Consider the following 12,288-nt stretch of genomic DNA (forward strand, 5'->3'; position numbering starts at 1 on the left):
TTTGATACTATTTGAGTAGCGTACACGGAGATCAGTACATTTTGGAAGAGCAGCTCCTTTGAACAGAGTTTGCTGCTCCATCTAAATAAACCTCCCACCCCAAACCTCTTGGCTGCCTTTTTCATGTGTGCATATGTACGTTTTAACATTGTTTATTAATTCAGGGACTTGAGCTTCGCTAGCTATTCCAGAAAATCCTGCCCATCCTAAATGTTCTCTAGGGTAGTGGTGAGCTGCCTTCCTGAGCCACTGAAGTCCAAATACAACAGGTAAACACACAATGCTATTAGGGAAAAAATTTCAGGATTTTGGCCCAGCAACAGTGAAGGCAAGGTGATCTATTTCGAAGTCAGGATGGTGAGTACTTGGAGGGGAATCTGCAGGTGGTGATGTTCCCATGTTTCTGCTGCACTTGATCTTCTGCGTGCTGAGGTTGTGGTTTTAGAAAAGACTAAGGAACCTTGATGAATAATGGCACTGCATCTTGTAGATACTACACACTGCTGCTACTGAGCATCAGTAATGGAGGGATTGGATGTGGTGCCAATCAACTTGACCAATTTGTCCAGGATGGTGTCAAGCTTGAGTATTTTGTTACGTTCATCTAGGTGAATGGGAGTGTTCCATCACATTCCTTGCTTGTGCCTTGTAGATGGTGGACATACTTTGGGAAGTCAGGAGGTGAGTTACTCAGTATGGGATTCCTAGCCTCTGACCTGGTCTTCCTGTTTGTGGTAAGCCCAGTTCAGTTTCAGGTCAATATTAACCCCCTGGAATGTTGAAAGTTGGGGTGATGGTAATGCCATTGAATGTCACAGAGCCATGATTAGATTTTCTCGTGTTGGTGTTGGTCATTTGCTGCCATTTCTGTGGTTCAAATGTTCTTTGCCCTTTGTCAGAGCAAGTCTGGATGTTGCCCAGTTCTTGTAGCATTTGAACATGGACTGCTTTAGTATCTGAGGAGTCGTGAATGATGCTGAACATTGTGGCATCATCAGTGAACATCCCCACTTCTAACTTTATGATGGAGGGAAGCTCATTGAAGCAGCTGAAGATGGCTGGGCCAAGGTCACCACCCTGAGGAACTCCTGCAGAGATATGCTGGAGCTGAGAGCTGACCTGCAACCACCATAACCATCTTCCTGTGTCAGTATGGCTCCAACCAGCAAAGAGATTCTTACTTTTCTCTGGCTATTGACTGCAGTTTTGCACAGGCTCTTTGATGTCAAGGGCTGTCACTCTTACCTCACTCTGGAATTCAGCTCTTTTGTTCGTGTTTGAACCAAAGCTGTAATGAGGTTAGGAGGTACCCAGATTGGGCACCTGAGCAAGTGCTGCTTAATAGCGCTGTTGATGCTGCCACCTATCACTTGATTGAAAGTGGACTGATGTGGTGGTAATTGGCCTGGTTGGATTTGTCCTGTGGACAGGACATACTTGGGCAATATTCCACGTTGGTGGGTAGGAGCCAGTGTTATAATTGTAATGGAACAGCTTGGCTAAGGCAGTGGCAAGTTCTGGAGCACATCTTCAGTACTGTTGCTGGAATGTTGTCAGGGCCTATTGCCTTTGCAGTATCCAGTGTCTTCACCTGTTCCTGATATCGAGTGAAGTGAAGCAAATTGGTTAAAGATTAGTGTCTGTCATGCTGGGGACCTCGGGAAGAGGCTGACGTGGATCATCCACTCCTCACTTCTGGCTGAAGATTGCTGCAAGTGCTTCTGCCTTATCTGATATGTTGGGCTCCTCCAGTATTGAGGATAGGAATATTGGTGAAGCATCCTTCAGTGAAAATTTTTAATTATCCACCATCATTCAGGACGGGATGTAGCAGGACTGCAGACCTTAAAACTGATCCATTAGTTGTGGAACCACTTGGTTCTGTCTATGGCTTACTGCTTATGCTGTTTGACATGCAAGTATCCTGTTTGGTAGCTTCACCAGATTGGACACCTCATTTTTAGGTATGCCCACCTGCACACACTATTGAGCTGGGGTTGAACCCCTGGCTTGGTTACAGTGGTTGAGTGGGGTATATGCCAGGCCATGAGGTTACTGGTTGTGCTGGAGTACAGATCTGCTGTTGATGGCCCATAGCGCCTAATGGATGCCCAGACTTGAGTTGCTAGAGCTGTTTGAAGTTTTTCCCACTTAACGTGATGATTGTGCCACACTTCATGGAGAGTATTCTCTGAATGAAGGTGGGGCTTTGTCTCCACAAGGACTGCGAGCAATGTTATCAAGGACAGCTGCATCTGCAGCAGGCACTTTGAGGATGAGAATATGGTTTTCTCTCTTGTTAGTACTCGCTATCTGCCACAGATCCTGGGACTCGACCAGCTCAATCACTAGTGATGTTGACTAGCTACTGGCAGCTCATTAATTCCTATCATTTCTTAGCTTGTTTGCATTTATCAACTAGGTATTTAGCATCTTATTAACAGAAATCAATACAATAACTTTGGAAGTTTGCTGTTCTTGTATTTTAGTCTGATTTCTGTTTGTCTTGCCCATCTTGTTGGTTGTCCAAGGCTGTCTTTATATTTTGACACACCTGCCCCACTCGGTGTATAAACTGGTTTTCTACAGGTTTCATTCTGGATAAATGAAATTTCAACAAATCCCACTGATCTTCTATTGTCACAAAGTTAACAGCTTTACCAAGATTACTTTGTCCCATGTCTGTCTCATCCTGTTGAAGTCACAGTTTTCTGAATCCATAATCTTAGCTGTGTCTCCCTTTCAAACCCAACATTAATAGCAGCTATTAATAAGATCAGGTTCAGGTAAATGGTGCAAACGTTTTTAGCCTGTTAATCATATGTCTTGCTACTCAATTTAATGTATTTCCTTGTTGATCCCAGGACATACTGTTGCATGGAGCACGGAGGGAGATTTACTCTGCAACTAACCCTGTGCTGTTGTTGTCCTGAGTGTTTGGGGATAGTTTAGATGAAGCTTTACTGTGCTATAACCTCACAGTGTACCTAACTGACAGTGTTTGATGGGACTTTGGTCTCTCATCATTGATTTTTGCTTTTGATTTCACTGCCTGTGTGTCGTCATTTGAAGCAGCATGTCCCAACCTGAGTCTATAGGACACCCTGTACCTGTCTCCAAGGCCGTTACTCTTTCCTGACAGAGTGTTTCTCTCTCCAGGGGTCTGTGGTTTCCTGACATTTGGCTCCAGTGTAAATGTCGACGTGCTGCTGTCCTATCCGTCGACCGATATCTCTGTCACCATTGCTCGTGCTGCTATCACCCTCTGTGTGGTCACATCCTACCCCATCCTTCACTTCTGCGGCAGGTAAGACTTCTGGCCAGGCCAGAGAGAGGGGAATGGACAAAACGCAGAGCAAAAAGGCTGTCGGCTTCAGTGTCCCCAATGAACCCGTGGTTTCAGCATCTTTAATTGTTGCTATAAGCAGTGTTTGACAGGCTTGGCTATTCAGCCTCTTGAAGTTGTCCATTAACTCACTGATGTGTATCTTCACTGTATTACCCAGCACGGAATGCCGTGTAACAAAAATCAATGTTTAGAATTCTGAGTTTCAATTTGTTTTGGCAAGTGAATCCCAAATTCCCATGATGCTTTTTGTCTGACCAAATGCTCCCTGGCATCACCCTGAATAACCCAAGTCTGATTTTAAAATTCTGTCCCCTGGTCCTGGGACGGCATTATTCTGAAAACACATCGTACACTACCTCCTCCAGCAAACTCTTCTGTCACTGGTGACACATGCTGACCTAACCTGGAATTGCTAATCAATCACTTGATGCCAAGAGTTCTGAGATTTCCTGCCTGGGGCTGAGATGTTCCAGGTGGCGGCTCTCTGTAGAGCTGGGTTACTGTGGACAGTCCTTGGACCTTGTTACCGTCAAGGTTGTGTATCTGCTCATTGTGTCTGGCTGGTGTAGGGAAGGAATTTCTCTCTCTGACTAACCTTCCGATAGTGTGAGTGAGAGTGGCCCCAGTCGAGAGTCACCATCTTCAGAAGAGGAATGCTGGGTCAGAAGGAGAAACTCAGGCAGACAAACACAGGTAGTTGGGGTATGACTCTCAGAGCAGCTCCTCGCCAGTCCCTGGGTGTTATTGAACCCAGAAGATTTCGGGATGTGGACAGGTTGCACCCAGACCAGACCAGGAGCAAGCTAAGTAAGCTCAATCCTGAGTGTGTCACTCTCTCTCTGCCTCCGCCTCCTTCCCACTCTTACCCTCTCATTCCCCGAAACCCCCTCATGCTCTTTGCAACTTGCTCCCCCGGACCCCTTTGCATTCCCTCTATCTCCACTTGCCCCATTCCCCTCACCCTCTCTCCACTTCCTTTCCACCTACCACCACCTGCTCCCTTTATCTCCCCTTGCATTCCCTCCCCTCTACCCTGCTCACATGCCCTCTGCCTCCCATTCCCCCTGCCACAACCCCTTGCAGTGCCTCTATCTCCCTCCCCACACTTGCCTCATTCTTCCTCCCCCTCCCTTTACTCTGCCTCCACCATGTTCTTGCCTTTTCTTCACTGCAGGTCTGTGATTGAAGGACTTTGGGTTCGTTACGTGGGGGAGGACGTGGACCTGTCCCGGGAGAGACGCCGCCGGTTGCTGCAGACCCTTGTCTGGTTCTCCCTCACTCTGGTCCTGGCACTTTTCATCCCAGACATTGGGAAAGTGATCTCTGTGATTGGGGGCTTGGCAGCCTGCTTCATCCTCGTCTTCCCAGGTGGAGTAGCACAGGGTTGGGACTGACCTGCACACTATTCGGGAGTTTGGGTGGAAGGGAGGGGAGTGATGCTGGCTGTGGGCAGTGGAGAGGGGCGAGAGTTGGAGAGGAGAGGTAATGGTGCTCGGAGAATGTTGAGCAGTGCCCACATTCCTGTTAAATCGATGTGTGAATGCATCATGTTCTCTCTCCGTGGAGATGTTGGTGAGGCTACTGCACGGTTTGGTGCCTGGAGGTGAGCTAAACACGTTGCACCTGGTGAGCTTAGATTCAGTTCATTAAATAAAAATCTGGAATTACAAATTAGTCTGAGTAATAGTGAACATGAAGCCATTGATGATTGGTGGAAACACCCGTCTAGTTCACCCATTTCCTTTAGGGAAGGAAACTGCTGTCCTTACCCAGAGTGGTCTACATGTGACTCCAGCTCACTGCAATATGGCTAACTGTTCACTGGCCACAAGTCTTGAGCAAGTTAGCCATGGATGGTGTGCCTTGTGGGTAAGCTGCATTGAAAATGAGCAGGAACACTCTGTAGTTCCGTAGGAGGGGTGGGGGAGAGGAAAATGGCACCCATTTGAAGGTGATATTAAATAGAGGCCACATCAGTTTCTCTAGTTCCTCTATAGGTGAACAGAAAGGAGCCCATGTCAATGTTCAAAATCTCCCCTCTTCTCCCTCCCCCACCATCCCCCACCACCACCCCCCAAGGGCCGCAACCAACATCAGAGCAACAACAGCAGATTGTCTGGTGGTTATTTCATTGTTATTTTGGGATCTTGCTGTGCTCATACTGACTGCTGTATTTCCTACATCACAACAGTGACTTCAGTTCAGAAGGACTTTCTTGGCTGTCCCAGCATTTTGAGATGTTTTGTGTTTGTGCAACGTTTAATATAACTCTGGAAGAGTTCCATAAAGCATGGAAACAGACCCTTCGGTCCAACTAGTCCATGCTGACCAAGTTTCCCAAACTAGACTAGTCGCATTTGCCTGTGTTTAGCCCATATCCCTCTACACCATTTCTATTCACGCACCTGTCCAGATGTCTTTTAAATGTTGTAACTGTACGTGCATCTACCACTTCCTCTGACCGTTCACTCCACGTATACACCACCTTCTGTGTGAAAGCATTGCCCCTCAGGTTTCTTTTAAATCTTCTTCCTCTCACCTTAAATGCCCCGTAGCTTTGAACTCCTTTACCCTGGGGAAAAGACCTTTTACTATACACCCTATCCATGCCCCTCCATGATTTTGTAAATCTCTACAAGGTTACCCCTAAACCACCTACACTACAGTAGAAAATAGTTTTGTTTATTCTGTGACAAACAAAAACAAGAGGTTTTAAGACACAAGTACCAAGCTGGCTCATAAAGACCCATAAGGTAAACAGTTCGAGAGGCCTTGTGTTTTTTAGAGTTGGAACAATAGAAGCAACCTGGCTGGGTGTGGCCAGCTCTCACTGACCAGAATTTCTAGATTTTAGTTTTTTTAGATTTAAGCAGTTGTTGGAGTCTCAACAGGTCAGAAGTTGCTGGAGTTTTGGAGAAGTAGAAGCTATCCTTTCCTTTTCTCGGTTACATCTGGAAGCTGGGCTTCCTCTCTTGCTGGTCTACCTGTGAGACAACTCTATTTCTGAAGCTGCCTTTTTGCCAAGGGGTGTTTATGGGATGTCACTGTATTGGAACACTTAATTAGTTACTGTATCTATTATTCATTTAAGTTTCCTAATGGGTTATTCTAAGTTCTTCTTTCTTTTATATTTTAACAATAGTGTGTAAATAAATTGTGTTTTACTTAACATTGAGTAGTTTGACAAATCACATTGCATCTATAACATAGCACTTTACGTTTGCCGTTAAATTAGAAGAAGTTAGAATAGACTACCTTAAAATATTTTGAAGGGGTCGGGTCTTGTCCAAAACAGTTTGTTCATGGGATGAGTGTGTTGCTGGCTAAGCCAGCATTTCTTGCCCATCCCTAATTGCCCAGAGGGCAGTTAAGAATCAACCACATTGCCATAGGCCTGGAGTCATTTGTAGGCCAGACCGTGGAAGGACAGCAGTTGCCATCCCTTAAAGGCATCAGTGAACCACATAGGTATTCTGACAAGCAACAGTGGATTCATAGGCATCATTAGACTATTAATTCCAGAATCGTACCATAGGGCATGCAGCAGAAGTTTGTTGTACAGCAAGTTATTGTGGTCTCATGCTTGCAAACCAATTCTGCCTCATCTTGCATTAATGTTTTGTTGTCTATGTTTAGGACTGTGCCTGATTGAAGCAAAGCTAGCAGAGATCCAGCATGTCGATTCCAGCAGGTAATCCCTGACTGATAAACATTGCAGAATGAAGGAACACAGCCCGGCACTGGGGGCATCAAAGTGGGGAGGGGAGACAGCCGGGGATTGGGACCTGGGAGTGGAGACGGTGGGGGACAGGAAACCGGTGGTTTTCCCAAGGATCTGTTGCCCTTCTGGATGGTAATGGTTGTGCATTTGGAAGGTGCTTTTTGAGGACATACTGCTGCTACTGAGCGTTGGTGGGTGGAGGGAACGTTGAAGATGCTGGACTGGGGAGCCAGTCAAATGGGATGCTCGGTCCTGGATTTAGCAGTAAAAGTGACTTTATAATGTCAATAGTGATGCCATTGAATAAACAGGGCCGATAGTGAAATTCTCTCGTTGGAGATAGTTCCCTGGCAGTTGGGTGATGTGAATGTTACTTGAAACCTATCAGTTCATGCCTGAATGTTGTCTGTACCTTGGATATGTTCACGGACTGATTCAGCATCTGTGGCTGCTCTGAACTGGAGAAGGGTTAAACCTGTGCCAAAAGGTGGGATATCTTGAAGGTTTGATGGGTAACTGCATTCATTTCTTTGATGACCTTGCCCTGTTTTTAACTTGTAGATATGTTGCACCGGTTTCTCAATGAGTTTGTTCTTTAATGGGAATTTCTCTGTCTCGCTCCAGGTGGTGGGCCTCAGTGCTGTGCGGGATCGTCATGGTATGTGCAGGAGCTTTCATCTTTGGCCAGAGTACAGTGAACTCTATCTTCCAGGACCTCCGTAACTGATCACCAGACCCTGTAGCCCCCTGTTTATCCTCCTTTTGCAATGTTTTCCACAGTACACAGGTGACCAGTTGATGCAATCCGAAAGGCATTGAAATGAAGCCCCTGCGCAATGTTTACACGGATGCTGCTGGGACCTGTCAGCCGAGACGCAACTATAATCACCCGTGTTGTCAGAGGATCAGACTCTGCAATAAATTGGTGCTCTATTATTTCCTGTTCGGACTGTTGCAATCCCGGTGATTCTGACACTCTTGGGCATTGGTGTGTCACAGGATATCTTTTTCTAACCCTTGAGGTCTTCTGCTACCTGTTTACCTGCCTCCTTTGGAAGCTGCTGCCTGTGTAGAGGAGGCAGTGAGGTGACTCAGACTGCACTGCCTTGACTGTGATCGCAGGAGTGTTTGTAACATCTTTTGGAAATGAGTCCCCAGGGCCTGGTTCAGTGCAGCAGCTCACATTCCACCTTTAGAAACTGTACCATTTCTTGACCAAAGGTTTGTGTGACTTTGACCCCGTGCAGGAAGTAGCTGATGATCATTTTCTTTCCAGAAAGTTTGTTTTTTGTCCAGAGCCCTCCCATTTGTCAGGAGATCTTTCCGTCCCACCAGGTGAGACGCGCCCCCCCCCCCCCCCTCCAAGATTTAAACTTCTAGATCAGCACCAAGTGGAGATGAGTGAGTTTCTGATCATTTCGTTTCTGCTCGTGGTTGAACGGAGACTTTTATCCATGTCAAGACAAGCCAAGCCATGCATTCCAATGTGTGTGTTATGGTTGTATAAAGTGAGATGATTGTTCAAAATGTTTGCGAACGACTGCTCCTTATGATGAGATTTTAACATGTCAGTTCCTGATTAAATGGTCACTTTGGCAGTACAGGAATACGGTGCTTGAGATCACCAGAACAGACTCAAGAGGCTGAATGGCCCCTAATTCATTTGGTTCTAAATTCTTTGCCTACATCTAGGGGATGGTCATTCGTTGCCCAGTGCTGTCAGTGTCTCCCATGAGTAGGAAGGGAGTGTTGCCAGTGAAATGATTGAAGGAGGGAGGGAAGATCTGATTTGTGGTTCTTGAACAATGGAGCAGGTTTGGTTTCATAGCGCACAATCGGGCAGCTTTCCAGCCGCACGTTCCAGATTGTAGACACTGGGTGTGTGTGGACAGCTGTAATCCAGCCTCTCTTTTCAGGCAGGCCTCCAAAAGCCCCAATCAGCTGGCCAGTGTTGGTGACCTACTGTGGGACTTTCAAAGGTAATGACTGAAAATCACTGCCATCTAATCATTCTCCACTTTTAGTAAACTTTTGCTAGGTTCATCTCCATTTAAAAATTGCTGTGCTTCAAAATAATCTTAAGAACAGAAGCCTTCATCCATTTTTCCTCTCTTTTCAAAATGTTCTAAATTCCAAACCTAATGTTTTTGACGAAACCCTGTCTGCCTATTCCAGCTGATTGCACGAGAATATTCATTCTTGCTACAATGGAAGCAAATCAGCTGCACAATCCCAAGGAGTCCTCGTTTAGTACTGAGGTAGCCAAACATACCCAAGGCTTAAAGACTCAGTGGCCAGTTCCTCTACAACTGCTCCCTTTTACTATCTAATCTATTATCCTCACCACCACCTCTTCTCTAATTCTGACCTTCACCAAAATTCCTTCATCTGGCAGATTTGCATTCTGCTCTCTGGAAGCTCAGTTTTGGAATTTTCATGCCTCCTCTTCCATTCAGACACTCTTTGACCAAGGCCTCTGTGGCCTTTCCCTGTGTTACTCAGTTTCAGGATTTGCTTAATGATCAACCTTATGAAATGGCTCGGAATGTTTTGCTGGTTGATTCTATACAAATGCAAAAAATCGTTCATGAGCTGGGTGGAGAAGGGGGCACGGGATGTTCATCATTCACTTGCTGCCCTGGCCAGCATTTATTGCCCATCCCTAGTTGCCCTTGAAGGGGTGTAGTGAGCTGCCTCCTTGATTTTGCTGCAGGTTCAGGGGCTTCGTGCTGAAGGTTGACCCACAGTGCTACTAGGGAAGTAATTTCAGAATTTTTACCCAGCATTACTGAAGGAATCTGCCATATATTTTGAAGTCTGAATGGTGTTCCCATGTATCTGCTGCTGTTGCGCTTCCAGATGGAAGCGGTCATAGATTTGAAAGGTGCTATCTAAGGAACCTTGGTGAATCCTTGCAGTGCATCTTGTAGGTGGTATGTACAATGGTGAGTGAATGTTGAAGATGGTGGATGTAGTGCCAATCATATGGGCTACCTTGTCCGGGATAGTGTCTAATTTGTGTTGGGGCTACACTCATCTAGGCAAGTGGGGAGTATTCCATCACACTCCTGACTTGCATTTTGTAGACAGCAGACAGACTGTAGGGAGTCAGGAGATGAGTTTCTCATTAAAGAATTCCTAGTTTAAGATCTGCTCTTATCGTCATGGTGTTCAATTCAGTTTCTGTTCAATGGTAACCCTCAGTGTTGAAAGTGGCAGCTTCAGTGATGGCAATGTCATTGAGTGTCAAGGGTGATGGATTCTCTCTAGTTGGAGATGGTCATTGTCTGGCACTTCGTGTAGTCTGTTATTTGCTGCTTGTCAACCAAGCCTAGATGTTGTCAGTCTGAGCTGATTACTAATCGCTGATCCACTGGCCAGTGTAACCTAGCGGAGACCAGTTGACACCAAGAGATGAGAGCAGCATTGTGTAAATGATGCATTGCTGGAGTAAATGCCCTTCAGGGGAGAAACTGTCAGCTTGTTCGAGCTGAATGATGCTCCACGTGGCAGTGCCAGCTTTCTGGGTAACAAGCTGCCTTCCAGCAGCAGGTAACACGTGTTACAGCCTGTCCCTAGGTGAGGCTGTCGAACCTGTTTCCAAACAGAATGGCCCAAATCACCAAGCTCCTGGATGAGAAACGATGGATGCCTCCCCCACTTCTTTATTCATACAGTAACAGATTAGAAATGTGAGGTGCCGATAGTGGAATGCTGTGGCTGTTATTTTGGGTGATGCCAGTAGCACTGATACTGGTTGGTGAGTGGGTTGAAATTGCCTCTAACCTCGAATCTTGTGTTCTCTTGAATGAGAAACACTAATATATCTCCTACCCAGACTACTGAATTTCTCCTGTTGTGTTAATAATCTATAATAACTTCCAGGGCATTACAGCTCAGTTTGTATTGAGTTTTTCCCTTTTCAAAACCCTCTCTTTGAAACTCAATTGACTCATATCAGGTGTGATTTTCCAGGGTCACCCTGGATCCAGATATACCACACACCAGGCCTTCCAGGCAATTACTTAATTACATTGCTGAAAATTAACATTTTCAATCATTATTTTGTCTCCAACAGCAAACACATTTAAAGGTTTGTGTCGGTCAGTGCCCTGATCCTCCGTCGTGACACCAGTCACCATTGCATTTCAAACAATGTGCTCATGTATAAAATAAACTGTGATGTAACCCTGTGTTAACATACCCACTGTCAAAGTAACACCTTGCATGTGAAATTTATACATTAAAGTGTGTCTCTCTAGAGGGGAAATATTGAAGAGGAATTCCTCAAAATTTGATTGTGTAGAGAGCACTGTGGGACACTCCAAGGACAAGCTTAGCGAGCATTTCCTACTCCTGCCAGCCAGGATTACAGATTCGCAACCATTGACTTTCCTTATCTACCCCTCTGTGTGCACCCACCCTCTGGCACCTAACCCGAGCAGTGGATGTTGTCAAGGCACTTGACTGTGATAGTCCTGACCATCTGTGGTTTTCAGGACCAGGTGTTGGGTAGTGACCAGGTATCACCACAGCCCCCTGTGTATGGGTTAACTGAGCTATTGAGCCTTACTAATACAATGGCTCTTCATTAGTAATGATCCAAGGCCTACCTCATTTCATTCCACAATATCAGCTTCCAGTAGTCAATGATTGTCACCACCTTTTCAACAACATAAGTCAACATTAGAAATGGGTGGGGGGTGTTGGTGTCCAGGTTGCCCAGTGGTAGCACCAAATGTAAGAAAACAGCCCTGTTTGTCATGCATCATATTGTGACTGAGAAGAGCTGTGTTCTGGATGGGCAGATGATGTCTTTCTGGGGTAAACTTTACTGTCACCTCGATAACAAAGTATGGAGCTGGATGAACACAGCAGGCCAAGCAGCATCTCAGGAGCACAAAAGCTGATGTTTCGGGCCTAGATCCTTCATCAGAGAGGGGGATGGGGAGAGGGTTCTGGAATAAATAGGGAGAGAGGGGGAGGCGGACTGAAGATGGAGAGAAAAGAAGATAGGTGGAGAGAGTATAGGTGGGGAGGTAGGGAGGGGATAGGTCAGTCCAGGGAAGACGGACAGGTCAAGGAGGTGGGATGAGGTTAGTAGGTAGCTGGGGGTGCGGCTTGGGGTGGGAGGAAGGGATGGGTGAGAGGAAGAACCGGTTAGGGAGGCAGAGACAGGTTGGACTGGTTTTGGGATGCAGTGGGTGGAGGGGAAGAG

At 46.1% G+C, this 12,288-nt stretch overlaps 1 protein-coding gene across 2 annotated transcripts in view; it reads left to right on the forward strand.

Annotated features, from left to right (window-relative positions):
• Positions 1-11,353, forward strand: part of slc38a7 (solute carrier family 38 member 7) — a 35,467-nt gene extending 24,114 nt beyond the window's left edge. For both annotated transcript variants that reach the window (XM_048546921.2, XM_048546920.2), the window contains exons 8-11: positions 3,160-3,307; positions 4,524-4,717; positions 6,986-7,040; positions 7,695-11,353. In XM_048546921.2, coding sequence (XP_048402878.1) covers positions 3,160-3,307; positions 4,524-4,717; positions 6,986-7,040; positions 7,695-7,797 — 500 coding nt within the window. In that variant the 3' untranslated portion in view covers positions 7,798-11,353. The remainder of the gene's footprint in view (positions 1-3,159; positions 3,308-4,523; positions 4,718-6,985; positions 7,041-7,694) is intronic.
• The last annotated feature ends 935 nt before the right edge of the window (positions 11,354-12,288 follow it).

The sequence above is a fragment of the Stegostoma tigrinum genome, chromosome 16, assembly GCF_030684315.1.
Source record: "Stegostoma tigrinum isolate sSteTig4 chromosome 16, sSteTig4.hap1, whole genome shotgun sequence".
Taxonomy (NCBI): domain Eukaryota; kingdom Metazoa; phylum Chordata; class Chondrichthyes; order Orectolobiformes; family Stegostomatidae; genus Stegostoma; species Stegostoma tigrinum.